This window comes from Xiphophorus maculatus, chromosome 11 (assembly GCF_002775205.1).
Source record: "Xiphophorus maculatus strain JP 163 A chromosome 11, X_maculatus-5.0-male, whole genome shotgun sequence".
Taxonomy (NCBI): Eukaryota; Metazoa; Chordata; class Actinopteri; order Cyprinodontiformes; family Poeciliidae; genus Xiphophorus; species Xiphophorus maculatus.
The window spans coordinates 50,053-65,789 of record NC_036453.1 but is presented as its reverse complement, the minus strand read 5'-3'; the positions used below and the strand labels follow the sequence as shown (position 1 = coordinate 65,789).

Below are 15,737 nucleotides of genomic sequence, written 5' to 3'. Positions count from 1 at the left end.
CACGCAGGATTTGGGAGGGTATGTGCTGCTTCTCAAGGGGTTTTGTTTTGTTCTTTTTTTAGTCACTCCACAACAATCTTGGTTTTGTCTTCCTCATGTCTCTTTTTGATCTCAGTATTTCATTCATCTCCTTCTAACGTCATCCATAATACCTTACGCCAGTATGCCTCGGCTACTTAATCTCATTTCCTGGAATGTCCAGGGTTTAGGCCATGTAATTAAGAGGAAGAAAATTTTGACTTTTTTGAGGAAGCAGGGAGCTGATATTGCTCTTCTTCAGGAGACTAGGCTATCTAGGGTAGAACATCTGAAACTAAAAAGAGACTGGGTGGGCAATGTTTATTCTTCTTCTCATCCACAGAACAAAAAGGGCACAGCCATCCTTATTAATAAGAATCTCCCCTTTACCATCTTACATGAGGAAAGAGATTCAGAAGGTAGATTTATTCTGATTAAAGGTTCAATTGCTGGTCAATCTACAACCATATTCAATGTCTATGCCCCTAATAATGATTCACCTAACTTCATTTTGCAAGTAATTTTATTGTTTAGTCAGTGTTGTGATGGCTTTGGCTTGCTGGCTGGCGATTTCAATTGTATAATGGATGCCGGTTTAGATAAATCCTCCGCAGCACATGTGTCCAATCCCAAAGTTTCATCTGCTCTTAAAGAATTATGTTCAGACATTGGGTTGATCGATGTGTGGCGTCAGCTGAACCCCAAAGTAAAAAACTACTCTTTTTATTCAAACCCCCATAACTCATATTCTAGACTTGATTTTTTTTTTTATCCCAAAATCCTATCTACATTCTGTTCTGTCTTGCTTTATGGGTTCAATCACCCTTTCAGACCATGCCCCTATTTATTTACAATTTGAATCTTCATTTAATACTGTGAGGACTCCCATTTGGAGATTTAATACCTCGTTCTTGAACAGCAGCTCTTTTTGTACCCTTGTTAGGAATAATCTTTTACAGTACTGGTCTGATAATGAATCTTCTCCAGTTTCTTCTGCCATGATTTGGGATGCGGCCAAGGCCACCTTAAGAGGGCAGCTCATTTCTTATAGCTCTTTTCAGAAAAGAGTTTTGGAGGAAAACAGAAAAAAACTAGAGAATGAGGTGTCTAGGTTGGAGCATATACATAAACAGTACCCTACATCAGGGAATCTCAAGGCATTAGTTGCTGCTAGGACCAAGCTGAATATGGACTACACTCGCCATGCCCAGAAGCTGTTAATCTATACTAAAAAGAAATATTACGAGTTTGATAACAAGTCAAGCCGTCTGCTTGCCTATCAATTAAAGAACCAAATCAACGATCGCTCTATCAATATGATAAGAACATGGAACGGGGATGTTACCTGTGATCCATCTGTTATTGATAACACTTTCAAAGACTTTTATAAATCCCTTTACACGGCTGGTAAAATAGAATCAGATATTATTTCCTATTTAGATGGTTTTCTCTTACCCTCGATTTCCTTGATGCTGCTTTTACACCTGAGGAGGTTTGGGCGGCAATCCATCTATCCATCCATTTTCTGTTCACCCTTTGTCCCTAATGGGGTCGGGAGGGTTGCTGGTGCCTATCTCCAACTACGTTCCGGGCGAGAGGCGGGGTACACCCTGGACAGGTCGCCAGTCTGTCGTAGGGCAACACAGAGACATACAGGACAAACAACCATGCACACACACACTCACACCTAGGGAGAATTTAGAGAAACCAATTAACCTAACAGTCATGTTTTTGGACTGTGGGAGGAAGCCGGAGCACCTGGAGAGAACCCACGCATGCACAGGGAGAACATGCAAACTCCATGCAGAAAGACCCCGGCTGGGAATCGAACCCAGGACCTTCTTGCTGCAAGGCAACAGTGCTACCAACTGCGCCACTGTGCAGCCCGGCGGCAATCCAATCGATGCCAAATGGAAAATGTCCTGGTCCTGACGGATTTCCACTGGAATTTTTAAAGAGATCCATCCCATCTTTTTACCTGCTATAAATGATATCTTAGCAGGAGGTGTGCCTCCATCCTGGAGTTTTGCTTCTATCAGCGTATTATTGAAGAAAGATACAAATTCGCTAGATTGCTCATCCTATAGACCTATCAGTCTCCTTAATGTTGATTACAAAATTGTTGCGAAGGTGTTGGCGCAGAGACTAGAAAAAATTCTTCCAAAGATAATAAACCCCGACCAGACAGGTTTTGTGAAATCTAGATATGGAAGAGACCATGTGCGTTGTGCTCTAAACGTTATGCATTACCTTAATCAACATAAAGACCCTGCTTTGCTTATCTTTCTCGATACAGAAAAGGCCTTTGATTGGGTGGAATGGCCCTTTTTATTCCTAGTTTTACAGAAATTTGGCATGGGCCCTAATTTTATTAACATGATTAAAGCCTTCTATTCCAGTCCAGTAGCCATGGTAAATACTAACGGTTTGCTGTCAGATGGTTTTTCTGTTCAGAGGGGTTGTAGACAGGGGTGCCCCTTGTCACCTTTGTTGTTTATGTTGTTCATTGAACCTTTAGCTGTGGCTATTAGATCTAACCCAGACATATCTGGAATTAGGATAGGTGAAGATCACCATGTGATCTCTCTTTTTGCGGATGATGTCCTTTTATACCTGAAAACCCCAAATAAATCAATCCCGGCTGTACTTAGTTCCACAGATAAATGTGGTGCTCTTTTGGGTTATAAAATTAATTTAGGCAAGTCTGTCGCTTCTCCTTTCAACATCCCCCAAGATATGGCGCTGCAACCTATTTTTCATACATCTAAAAGAGGTTTCAAGTACTTGGGCATCTTTATTACCCATGATCTGAAAGACTTATTCTCAAACTACTCCCCCCTATTTCAGAATATTAAGAATGATCTGTCGAAATGGTCTACTGTACCTATATCACTTCTCGGTAGGGTTAACACAATAAAAATGAATATTCTCCCTCGCTTAAACTGCCTGTTTCAAAACCTTCCTTGCTACTTGTCTCTTACATTCTTTAAATCCCTTAATTCTCATATTTCTCGTTTTATTTGGAACAATAAGTGTTACAGCCCCCCCCCCTTTTTTTGTGAGGAGGGGAGTAACACGACAGCCACAATCATTTGACAGAGTCCAGGCGAATGTTGTAAAAAAGAGGGATTTATTGATGGCGAAAATCCCGGAAGGCTCACACAAACTGTGGGGGAGAAAGGGGCGGTTAGGGGGGTGCCAAATCATAGAAAATAATAAAACAAAACAGGGCCTAACTACTGTCTGAACTAAAGAAACAAAAGAAAACAAAAACCCTGCTTATTTTATCTAACAAAAGTTTCCATCAAAACTTTACATGGGTGGCACCCACCTCCTTACCTAGTGTATCTAACAGAAAAACACCTACGTGATGAAATGTACAGGGTACCCCAAACTTACCTCGCCCTCTAACTCCCACCACAAACCTTCACACAAAGCGCAACAAGACATGCGTCAGGTAACAAAGCCAGCTCTCCGCTCTCCCCAGCTGGGCTGCTTAAATAAGGCCTCCCTGCATGCTGATTGGCCCATAGTTGATGAGGATCAATCAGAGGAGATTGACACCAGCTTTCCCTAGTACCTGTAAAGAAACAAAGGGGGAGGGGAAAAAGAAACAAACAGCCTGCCAGGCATGTAACATCCCCACCCTTATAAGTCCAAACAGAAATGTTTGGAATACTCAAGGTAAGAGAAAACAAGTTCAAAAAGCACGTGACAAAGCATCTGCCAATACATTCTCAGACCCCTTTTTATGGCAGATCTTCAGGTTGTACTCCTGAATGATCAAAGCCCACCGCATGAGTCTTTGATTTTGATAGTCCATCCTGGAAAGAAAGACAAGGGGGTTATGGTCTGTGAAGACAGTGATCGGTTCCACACTCAAGCCAAGGTAAGCTTCAAAATGCTGTAATGCCAAAAGTAGTGCAAGCGCTTCCTTCTCAATGGTAGAATATCTACCTTGATGAAGATTAAACTTCCTTGAGAAGTAGCTTACAGGATGTTCTATGCCGTCTTTATCATCCTGCAAAAGGACAGCTCCTACCCCAACAGCACTGGCATCTATGTCCAGTTTAAATGGCAAACTAAAATTTGGGGCGGAAAGAACAGGAGAACACGAGAGCAATCCTTTTAGATGTTCAAAAGCATGCTGACATTCATCAGACCAAGTAAAAGGTGTAGAAGGGCTGGTCAAAGTTGTTAAAGGAGCAGCTACCGTAGAAAAGTTTTTACAAAAGCGACGGTAGAATCCTGCCATCCCCAGGAATCGACGGAGCTCCCTCCTGCTCGAAGGAGTAGGAAAGTCAGAAATCACTTTGACTTTCGCATCCACCGGACACCACTTTCCCTCCACCAACCTGTTGGCCCAGATAGACAATGGTACCTTTTCCAAACTCGCACTTTGAAAGATTGAGCGTCAGCGAGGCAGCTGAAAGATGTTTGAAAACCTCAAGCAAAACAGAAAGATGGGTAGACCAGTCATTTGAATATATCACAATGTCATCTAAATATACTTGGCAGTTTGGCACATCTCCCAGTACTCTATTGACAAGCCTTTGAAATGTAGCCGGTGCATTACATAGCCCAAAAGGCATCACTGTGTACTGAAGAAAACAGTCTGGTGTAACAAAAGCTGAGATATCTGAGGCCTGCTTGGTTAGAGGTACTTGCCAATACCCTTTTAGCATGTCAAGTTTAGTAACAAATTTTGCTGGTCCGATTTCATCAATACAGTCTTCAATGAGGGGTAACGGGTGTGCATCAAGGACGGTGACAGCATTCACCTTACGAAAGTCTGTGCAGAACCTTGGACTTCCATCAGCCTTCATGTCTAATAGACATGGAGAACTCCATGGGCTGCAACTCTGAATGGCGAGTCCATTTTTAACAAGGTACTCCACTTCTTTTTTCATGATCTCCCTCTTTGTGGCATTGACACGGTATGCTCTCTGCTTTATAGGTGCAGGATTGGAAAGAACAATGTCATGAGACACCACATTAGTCCTGGTAGGAACATCCCCAAACAGACATTGGTAGTCTGATATGAGTTTTGTGATGTCATCCACTTGGTCACCTGCTAAATGTGACAAATAGTCAGGCAGTTTAGCCAGTATTTCACTATTACTAAGCCTTGCAACTTGTGGAGGATCTTTGCGTGTTACCATATCCTCCTCAGCTGACTTTGACACACAGGTTACATGGGAAATAGCTTCAACCCGATTCTGGGTTGGTTGGTCTCTCTTGAATGATACGGTTTTATCATATTGACATGACAGAGCCTGGTCTTGCGGCGGCGATCAGGAGTTTGAATAATGTAGTTTGTTTCACTAAGTTTCTTTTCTACCACATATGGTCCAGAGAACTTTGTTTCTAGAGAAGAGCCAGTGACGGGCAGCAAGATCAAAACCTTTTCACCAGGGTTGAACTCACGAGTGACTGCTTTCTGGTCATAACGTTGTTTCATTTTGACCTGCTTTGAAGCCAATGCTTTATGCGCAAGTGCACAAGCTGCCTGAAGGCGCTCTCTCATCTTTGAAACATACTCTGGAATACTTTTTACAGAGTGAGAGGGTGAGATTAGTTGGTCTTTAAGGACATTTAAAGGTCCCCTAACCTCATGTCCAAACACAAGTCCAGCGGGGCTACACCCTAAAGTGTCCTGCACTGTTCCACGCACGGCAAACAATAGAAATGGGATACCATCATCCCAGTCTTTCTTGGTATCCATACAGTATTTTCTCAGCATCGCTTTTAATGTCTGGTGAAACCTTTCAAGTGCACCTTGGCTTTCAGGGTGGTAAGAGCTTGAGGTGACATGCTCTACACCCAACTGTTTTAGTGCCTGGGCAAAGGTTCTAGACTTAAAGTTTGTGCCCTGGTCCGTTTGGACAACTTTGGGAAGACCAAACACTGAGAAAAACTTTACCAGAGCTTTGGTAATCATGGGAGCTGTGATCCTCCGCAGGGGCACGGCCTCAGGAAACCTGGTGGAAGCACACATTATAGTCAAGATGAACTGGTTTCCATTTCTAGACTTTGGCAAAGGCCCCACACAATCTACAATCACCCTTCCAAATGGTTCATCCACAACTAGAATTGGGGATAAAGGAGCAGGAGGTATACCCTGGTTTGGCTTGCCTGCAACTTGGCAAACATGGCAAGTACGACAATAAAGCGAAACATCAGACTTGAGACCTGGCCAAAAGAAGTGTTCGAGAACTTTGTTATAAGTTTTATTTATACCCAGATGCCCCGACAGTGGGTGATCGTGTGCTAATGCAAGCACCTGCATGCGGTACCTTGTTGGCACAACCACTTGATAAATGGTACTCCAGTCTTCCAAGTTTTCACCAGCCCAGCGTCGCAACAGGAGACCATCATCAACCATATATGCCACCTTCTTCCCCTGGGCTTCCTCCTGGGTAAGAACAGAAGAATGACATTTCAACAAAGTCATGTCCTGCTTTTGAGCAGCGATGAATTCCTCCCTGGAAGCTGGTAATTCCATCATCTCCGGACCTGGAAGAGGAAATACATTTTTAGATTTGTTGAGTTCCGTCTTTGATCCGGCCAATTGAGTCTGCTCTGTAGCAAGAAAAGAGTCAGACAAATCAAGACTGTATTTCTTGGACTGGGCCCGCGTAACCACACAAGCAGGAAAAATGTCAGGCATTGGTTCAAAGACCACACTTGTATCAGGTGTGTCCAACACCTCAGGCACAGGCAATACCTTTCCACCTGCCAAGTCATTTCCTAGAATGAGATCAATCCCCTTTATGGGCAAGGTGGGAAGAACAGCAACCCTGCAAAAACCACTCACAAGAGATGAGTCAAGGTGGATATTATGCAGTGGTGCAGATACAAAGGTCATTCCAATACCTTGAACAACCACTCTGGACTGACAAGATGACATGATAGGTAAGGACAAAATACCCTCCCTAATGATTGTCTGGGAACCACCTGTGTCCCTCAGGATTTTGACTTGTCGGCCATCCTTTGGATCCCCTGTTAAAGAAACAAGACCCTGGGAAATAAAAGGTATGAAACAGGGATCTAGTTCATTCTCATTTTTAGCAGTTTGGTTGCTGGAGTGCGACACATTTTTAAGCAACCCAACACCTTTTGTCTGTGTTGCCAAAGCCTTGCTCTTTAATGAAAGGCAGTCAGCAATGACATGGCCTTTTTTATGACAGTAAAAACACTCCCTTACCTCTCGTGGAGAAAGGGACTGCTGCTTAGCCTTAGCTTCTGACTGAGCGAGGTCAGGTTTTTGTTGACGAATGTTCAAAACTTTATCTGCACGAGGTACAGACACAAATACATTCTTGTGGGTCAACATGAACTCATCAGCGACAATGGCTGCTTTAGACAAAGAGGCCACCTTTTGCTCATTCAAGAAAACCACCAGTCTCTCCGGCAATGTGTTCTTGAAGTCTTCCAACAGAATTAGTTGGCGGAGGGATTCAAAGTCACTTTTAACCTCACTTGCAGCACACCATTTATCAAAAAGTAGTCCCTTCTCACGTGCAAACTCCACATAGGTCTGGCCACTAGACCTCTTATGGTTCCTGAATTTTTGCCTGTAAGCTTCAGGTACAAGTTCATAAGCACGTAGGATTGACTTTTTCAGTACCTCATACTTCATGCCCTCCTCGGCTGACAGTGACGAAACAACCTCCTGCGCTTTACCTATGAGCTTGCACTGCAATAGAACAGCCCACACCTCCTTTGGCCACTCCAGTGCCACAGCAATCCTCTCAAATGCATTGAAGTAAGAGTCCACTTCTGACTCCCTAAACACAGGCACCAAAGTAATATTCTTGCTGACATCAAACTTGTTTTTGTCCGACACCACCTGTGGAGAATCAGAGTACACAGATGAATGAGGAGGTGTGTTGCCACGTGAAAGTCTCAGCGCTTCTACCTCCAACTGTTTCAGCTTAACCTCTTTTTCAGCTTCAATTTCCAACTTGCGCATTTCAAGTTTGAAACCAAACTCAGCTTTTCTTACCAACTCCCTCTCCTGTGCCTCCAGCTGTAGGCGAGCCAGCCGAACCTTGAGTCTGACATTACCACTGGAGCCACTGAGCTCTGGTGACACTGGATCGAACCGTGGTAAAGTCGCAGGGGGCACCCGACCCCCTTGATGGCGTTGCCATTACAGCAACACCTTCATCTTTTGAAGGAGGGAGTTCTAAATCAACAGAAGGAACATCACAAACATCTACATCCATTTTACTTGGGTCCACCAGGACTTTAATCTCAACCAGTTTTTGAACAACAATGTTCTTAATTTCAGCTTTTGAAAAGTGTTTTTTCACGGAAATATCAAAATGCTCAGCCAGAGCTAACAAGTCGTCCTTACGACACAATTATAGCTGCACATGGCTAGAAGCCTGTAAAAAATCCTCTAAGCTGAAGCTCATTTCTAAACAGACACAAGGATCTCTCAAATGATTATGGATGTCTACAGCTCAGGGAAAAGAGATATCCCGGACGAGCCCCCACTTGTTACAGCCCCCCCCCCTTTTTGTGAGGAAGGGAGTAACACGACAGCCACAATCATTTGACAGAGTCCAGGCGAATGTTGTAAAAAAGAGGGATTTATTGATGGCGAAAATCCCGGAAGGCTCACACAAACTGTGGGGGAGAAAGGGGCGGTTAGGGGGGTGCCAAATCATAGAAAATAATAAAACAAAACAGGGCCTAACTACTGTCTGAACTAAAGAAACAAAAGAAAACAAAAACCCTGCTTATTTTATCTAACAAAAGTTTCCATCAAAACTTTACATGGGTGGCACCCACCTCCTTACCTAGTGTATCTAACAGAAAAACACCTACGTGATGAAATGTACAGGGTACCCCAAACTTACCTCGCCCTCTAACTCCCACCACAAACCTTCACACAAAGCGCAACAAGACATGCGTCAGGTAACAAAGCCAGCTCTCCGCTCTCCCCAGCTGGGCTGCTTAAATAAGGCCTCCCTGCATGCTGATTGGCCCATAGTTGATGAGGATCAATCAGAGGAGATTGACACCAGCTTTCCCTAGTACCTGTAAAGAAACAAAGGGGGAGGGGAAAAAGAAACAAACAGCCTGCCAGGCATGTAACAATAAGCATCAACAAATTAGGTTCTCCACTCTTACTAAACCCAAGCAGTTGGGAGGTTTATCTTTACCCAATTTGCAGCTCTACTACTGGTCTGCTCAGCTTAAAATTATGTCTGACTGGTTTTCTAGTAGAGACACCTGCTTATGGCGGGGCCTTGAATCTTTATCATGCTGTCCTAGAAGGTTAAGTTCTCTCCCTTTTATCAATAACTTAGATCAATTGGAGTCATTGAAGAAAACATGGTAGTTTGTTAGCTTGGCAAGACATAAGGAAATACTTGAATATTCCCCCCTTTATCTCAATTAGATCCCCCCTGACTTTAAACCCGGACCTACCAACTTTTATTAGAAGTATTGGCCTATTGAACTGGTCTTGTTCTGGTCTGAATGATTTTTCTGATCTGTTGATTTCCGGTGCTATCAAATCATTTAATCAAATCAGGGACAAGAGCAACATTCCTCAGAAAGATTTTTATAAATATCTTCAAATTCGGCATCGTATGGATTCATTATTTCGGTCCAATGCATTCTGTAGGGAACTGACGGACTTAGAAAATGTTCTGGTTTCAACCAATTCTCCCAAAGGTCTGATTTCCAAATTCTATGCATTCTTACTCTGCTCTGTACCATCAAGCTTTGACTCTGTCAAGCGGTTGTGGGAGCGTGATCTGGAGATGAAATTGAGTCCTTTAGATTGGCTTAAGATTTGCAATGGAACCTTTCCACAATGCACTTCTGTTTCTATACAAGAACAGAATTTCAAACTTTTCTATAGATCCTACTATACCCCTGTTCATCTTCAGAGAATGTTCCCCAACCGTTCCAACCTGTGCTGCAAATGTTTGAGGCATAGAGGTACTTTTCTCCATCTATTCTGATCATGTGATTTATTAAGGACCTTTTGGAGGGACGTACATTTGGTGATTGAAAAGGTTTTGGGTGTTCGCTTTTCTTTGTCTCCTGTGTTCTATCTTCTAAATGTTTCCCCTAATCATTTGGATGCACATTCTAAATCCTTGTTTACAATTCTTCAATTTCTTGCCAAGAATTGTATTTTGTTACAATGGATTTCTCCTTCTGCCCCCACAGTAAATATGTGGCTCACACAGATATCTGTTATCCTTCCTTTGGAAAAGCTGACTCATGATCTTAATCACAAATCCGGTCCCGACGACCTTTGCCGCATGTCCTCCTTCAAAAATGGCGCCGGCTCAGCTGGCTGCCTGCAGACGCAGCTCCCGTCGTGTGTGTGTTAATCTGTGTATAAAAAATTCTTGCTGTAACTGGGAAATAATTTCCCTGCTGGGATGAATAAAGAAATTCTTCTTCTTCTTCAGACACATTTTTGACACTTTGGGGTCCCCTTGAGTCTTTTCTGATTGGTCCTTAGGATTTTAGTTTTTTTTAAATTATTTTGTTCTATAGCTCTATTTATTCTTGCCTGCTTTTGTTTCCTCTCTTGATGGCTGAGGAGTGACGTGGACTGGAGGAGAAGAATGACACCTTGTTTCTTGTTCATGTGGGGTACTTTGTTGTAGTTTTTTAAATATTGTTTTTATTTATTTATTTTTAAAAATAAATAAATTTATTTATTTATCTTAAATAAATAAATTTATTTAGAATAAATAAATAAATTTATTCTAAATATATTTATTTATTTAGAATAAGTGGCGGCATATAAACCTGTGCCGCCACCTGTGTGTGGCGGCACAGGTTTCTTCTTTGTTCTTTGTAATGTAACGAATCTAAAATTAATAAAAATAATAATAAAAAAAAAGTAGTAGGAGGAGGTGTATTCTAGAATGAGGGAGCGTAATGCTGCCTTCAAATCTGGTGACATGGTCGCATCAGTGAGGGCCAATCTAAACCGTACTATCAAGGCTGCAAAACATGCCTACAGTCAAAAGATCCAACGTTTCTTTCACGATGCCACCAACACCAGACAACTGTGGCAGGGCATCGAATCTGTCACTGATTATAAAATCACATCTTCATCCTGCCAAGATGGCATTAACTTCCTTAATGAGCTCAACAACTTCTTTGGAAGATTTGAAGCCCTAAATAAAACCCCTGCAAGTAAAGCTACCCCTCACCCCGATGAACAGGCCCTCAGGCTCAAAACATCTGCTGTGCGAAAATCGCTGAGAAAGGTTAACATCTGAAAAGCTGCAGGTCGTGACAACATTCCAGCAACGCTGATGAAAGAGTGTGCAGACCAGCTAGCCCATGTGCTCACGGACATCTTCAAAACATTACTGTATCTGGTCCCTGTCCATTCATGTTTTAAGTCAGCTATTATTATTCCAGTACCCAAGAAACCAGCCATCACATGTCTTCATGACCTATTGCATTAACATCTATTATCATGAAGTGCTTCGAGAGAATGGTTAAGAGTCATATAATCTCTATACTGCCTCCGTTGTTTGACCCTTTCCAGTTTTCATACAAATCTAACCGCTCAACTGAGGATGCCATCTCCACTGCTCTTCATCTGAGCCTGGTACACCTGGAAAAAAAGAAACACCCACATACGGATGCTGTTTTTGGACTTCAGCTCAGCATTCAATACAATCATCCCCCATGGTCCCCCAAACTGGTCCCCCTGGGATTCAATACTCCACTGTGCAACTGGCTGCTAGACTTCCTCCCAGACAGAACTCTGGCTGTCCGTGTGGATAATAACACCTCCAATGTCATTTATTTAAATACTGGCTCCCCATAGGGCTGTGTCCTGAGCCCCCTGCTATTTACCCTAATGACCCATGACTGTCGTCCCAGGTTTAACACCAACCACATCATGAAATATGTAGATGACACAATTACGGGACTCATTCAGGACAACAATGAAGTGAACTACAGAAAAGAGGTACAACATATTGTGGACTGGTGCAGAATAAACAACCTGCTCTTGATCGTCAATAAGACAAAAGAGATCATTGTCAACTTCAGAAGTTCTCAACCCAACCACACACCACTCCTCATCAACAACAGAGCAGTGGAGATCATCAGCAGCACTAGGTTCCTGGGGGTTCACATTAAAGACAACCTTGGCTAGACACCTCTTATCCCTTAACTGAAGGTGCAAGCACAGCAGTGCTTGTACTTTCTGAGAAAAATTAGAAGAGCTTCGCTCCCCCCTCACAACCTATCCACCTTCTACAAAGGAACCATTGAGAGCCTGCTGACCAGAAGTATCTCCATCTGGTCTGAAAGCTGCCAGGCGTCAGACTGGAAGTCTCTGCAAAGAGTGATGAAGACAGCGGAGAGTATCATTGGGACTCCACTCCCCCCTATCCAGAGCATTGCACACAGACGCTGCTTAGCCAAAGCAAACTAGATCCTCTCTGATTCCACCCATCCTCTCCATGGTCTGTTCATCTGGTTGCCGTCTGGCAGGAGCACTGTAGCACCGCTGAGAACAGCCAGACTCAGAAATAGTTGTCTCCTACTGGCCATCAGTGTCATGTTCTGTGTTTTCTGTGTATTTACTTAGAGATTTCTATGTCCCCGAGTCTTCGTGTTGTCCTGTCTTCCCCTTGATTGTTCCCAGGTGTGTCTCGTTTCTGTGATTACCCGCTGTGTATTTAACTCCACCTGTGTTCCTTGTTCCTGGTCGGGTCCTTGTCAATGTCTTGTCAATTCGTCGTCTAACGTGCGTGCTGCCTGTTGTTTGGACAGTGTTTTCTTCATTAAAATCATTATTCATCTTACCTGGGTCCGCTGCGTCTGCCTCACCACCCCTCACCGCACCGTTCGTGACAATCAGATTGCTCAACAATCCCTTCATGAAGACTGTCTGAGACTGTTTGAAAATAGTAATTATTATTTGTATATTATTTAATTGTAGTCAGACTTGTGTTTTTGTGTGTGCTCCGGTGGCCAAGCGAGGACATTTCATTGCCAATTGTACTTATGTTTCTTTGTTCAATGACAATAAAAATACGTAAGTCTAAGTCTAAGTGTATTCTGGAGTCTTTCTGTTTTTAAGAAATTTTCCCAAATGCAATGTCCCCAATCTATCCAAAGCTATTATAATTAGATTTATGATGTCCCAATAGTCCTACAGCACAGTCTTTGTTGGATGACCATAATTATGTCCCTGGAGGTTTATCAAATTGATTTCATTCTTCTTAACCTTAAAAGAAGCTCACCAGTCTCAACTAATAAAACTGCTAAAGGAGCTGATTAGAAAGCTCCTCAACATATTTGTAATCCTTGTGTTTGTTCTCTATCATGTTTCTCAAATGACCCACATATATGCAGCATATATGTTAGAAGCTGCCATATTTGCTACACAACCATAATCCAAAGAAGACCTCATGAGAACCTGATAAATTCCCAACAGTGCATTCTTGAAGCGCCCTATTCCTGACCAGAAAGAAATCTCAACAAATGATTCACTTTTTTACATTTATTTTGAACTGATTATATGTGTTGTTTCCAAGTTAATTTTTCATCAAAGATGACACCTAAAAACATCACTGTTCAAGGTTACGATTGTACAGATTCAAATTACCTTCTTTATGTCTTCCATATAAACAGAGAACGTGGGTTTTTGCAACTGACATTAAAAATCCCCATTTGTTTGCCCAAACTTCCACTTTCATAATGGCATCCTGCATCTTTTTCTGCAAATACAAAAGCTTATGTCTCTGCACCCACAGAGCCCCATCATCTGCAAATAAAGATTTTCCTATACTGCTATCTACACTGCTCAAAAAAATAAAGGGAACACTTCTGTGAAATCAAACTGTCCACTTAGGAAGCAACACTGATTGACAATCAATTTCACCTGCTGTTGTGCAAATGGAATAGACAACAGGTGGAAATTATTGGCCATTAGCAAGACACACTCAATAAAGGAGTGGTTCTGCAGTTGGGACCACAGACCACTTCTCAGTACCTATGCTGTCTGGCTGATGTTTTGGTCAGTTTTGAATGTTGGTGGTGCTTTCACATTGTGGTAGCATGAGACGGACTCCACAACCCACACAAGTGGCTCAGGTAGTGCAGCTCATCCAGGATGGCACATCAATGCGAGCTGTGGCAAGAAGGTTTGCTGTGTCTGTCAGCGTAGTGTCCAGAGGCTGGAGGCGCTACCAGGAGACAGGCCAGTACACCAGGAGACGTGGAGGAGGCCGTAGGAGGGCAACAACCCAGCAGCAGGACCGCTACCTCCGCCTTTGTGCAAGAAGCAACAGGAGGAGCACTGCCAGAGCCCTGCAAAATGACCTTCAGCAGGCCACAAATGTGCATGTGTCTGCACAAACGGTTAGAAACCGACTCCATGAGGATGGTATGAGGGCCCGACATCCACAGATGGGGGTTGTGCTCACAGCCCAACACCGTGCAGGACGCTTGGCATTTGCCAGAGAACACCAGGATTGGCAAATTCACCAATGGTGCCTTGTGCTCTTCACAGATGAAAGCAGGTTCGCACTGAGCACATGTGACAGACGTGACAGAGTCTGGTGACGCCGTGGAGAGCGGTCTGCTGCCTGCAACATCCTTCAGCATGACCGGTTTGGCAGTGGGTCAGTAATGGTGTGGGGTGGCATTTCTTTGGAGGGCCGCACAGCCCTCCATGTGCTCACCAGAGGTAGCCTGACTGCCATTAGGTACCGAGATGAGATCCTCAGACCCCTTGTGAGACCATATGCTGGTGCGGTTGGCCCTGGGTTCCTCCTAATGCAGGACAATGCTAGACCTCATGTGGCTGGAGTGTGTCAGCAGTTCCTGCAAGATGAAGGCATTGAAGCTATGGACTGGCCAGCCCGTTCCCCAGACCTGAATCCGATTGAGCACATCTGGGACATCATGTCTCGCTCCATCCACCAACAGTTGCACCACAGACTGTCCAGGAGTTGGCGGATGCTTTAGTCCAGGTCTGGGAGGAGATCCCTCAGGAGACCATCCGCCACCTCATCAGGAGCATGCCCAGGCGTTGTAGGGAGGTCATACAGGCACGTGGAGGCCACACACAATACTGAGCCTCATTTTGACTTGTTTTAAGAACATTACATTAAAGTTGGATCTGCGTGTAGTGTTATTTCACTTTAATTTTGTGTGTGGCTCCAAATCCAGGCCTCCATTGGTTAATAAATTTGATTTCCATTGATTTTTGTGTGATTTTGTTGTCAGCACATCCAACTTTGTACAGAACAAAGTATTCAATGAGAATATTTCTTTCATTCAGATCTAGGATGTGTTAGTGCTCCCTTTATTTTTTTGAGCAGTGTATTTAATCAAAAATGTAATTTATCAATTACGTTAAATTAAAAAGAATTGGGCTACACACACTGCCTTGTGGGGTATCATTCTCAACAATATATCTATTAGAGAAAGCAGCCCCTATTCTAACTTATATTTCTCTCCCAAACAAAAAAAATCTAAAACCCAATTGTAAATCTTACCTCCTCTACCAAGTTTTCTTAATTTAATCAATAATCTCTCTTTTCATAACACAGTGTGGAGAATTCTCCATTCTCCATGCTGAATTCTTGATGTACAAGGTTGAAAAAGAGTCAGTGAGTTGAATTCATGAATTCCATTTATTAGTACCAAAATACAGCTGGTCTATTTCACATGCTACCTTTAAGAGCTAGTAGGAC

The 15,737-nt window shown here is 43.1% G+C and overlaps 1 protein-coding gene across 1 annotated transcript in view; it reads left to right on the top strand.

Annotated features, from left to right (window-relative positions):
• Positions 1-11,580, top strand: part of LOC111610089 (PDZ domain-containing protein 2-like) — a 118,977-nt gene extending 107,397 nt beyond the window's left edge. Inside the window, exon 22 of the mRNA XM_023342501.1 lies at positions 11,564-11,580. Within this exon, the coding sequence (XP_023198269.1) occupies positions 11,564-11,580 (17 nt within the window). The remainder of the gene's footprint in view (positions 1-11,563) is intronic.
• The last annotated feature ends 4,157 nt before the right edge of the window (positions 11,581-15,737 follow it).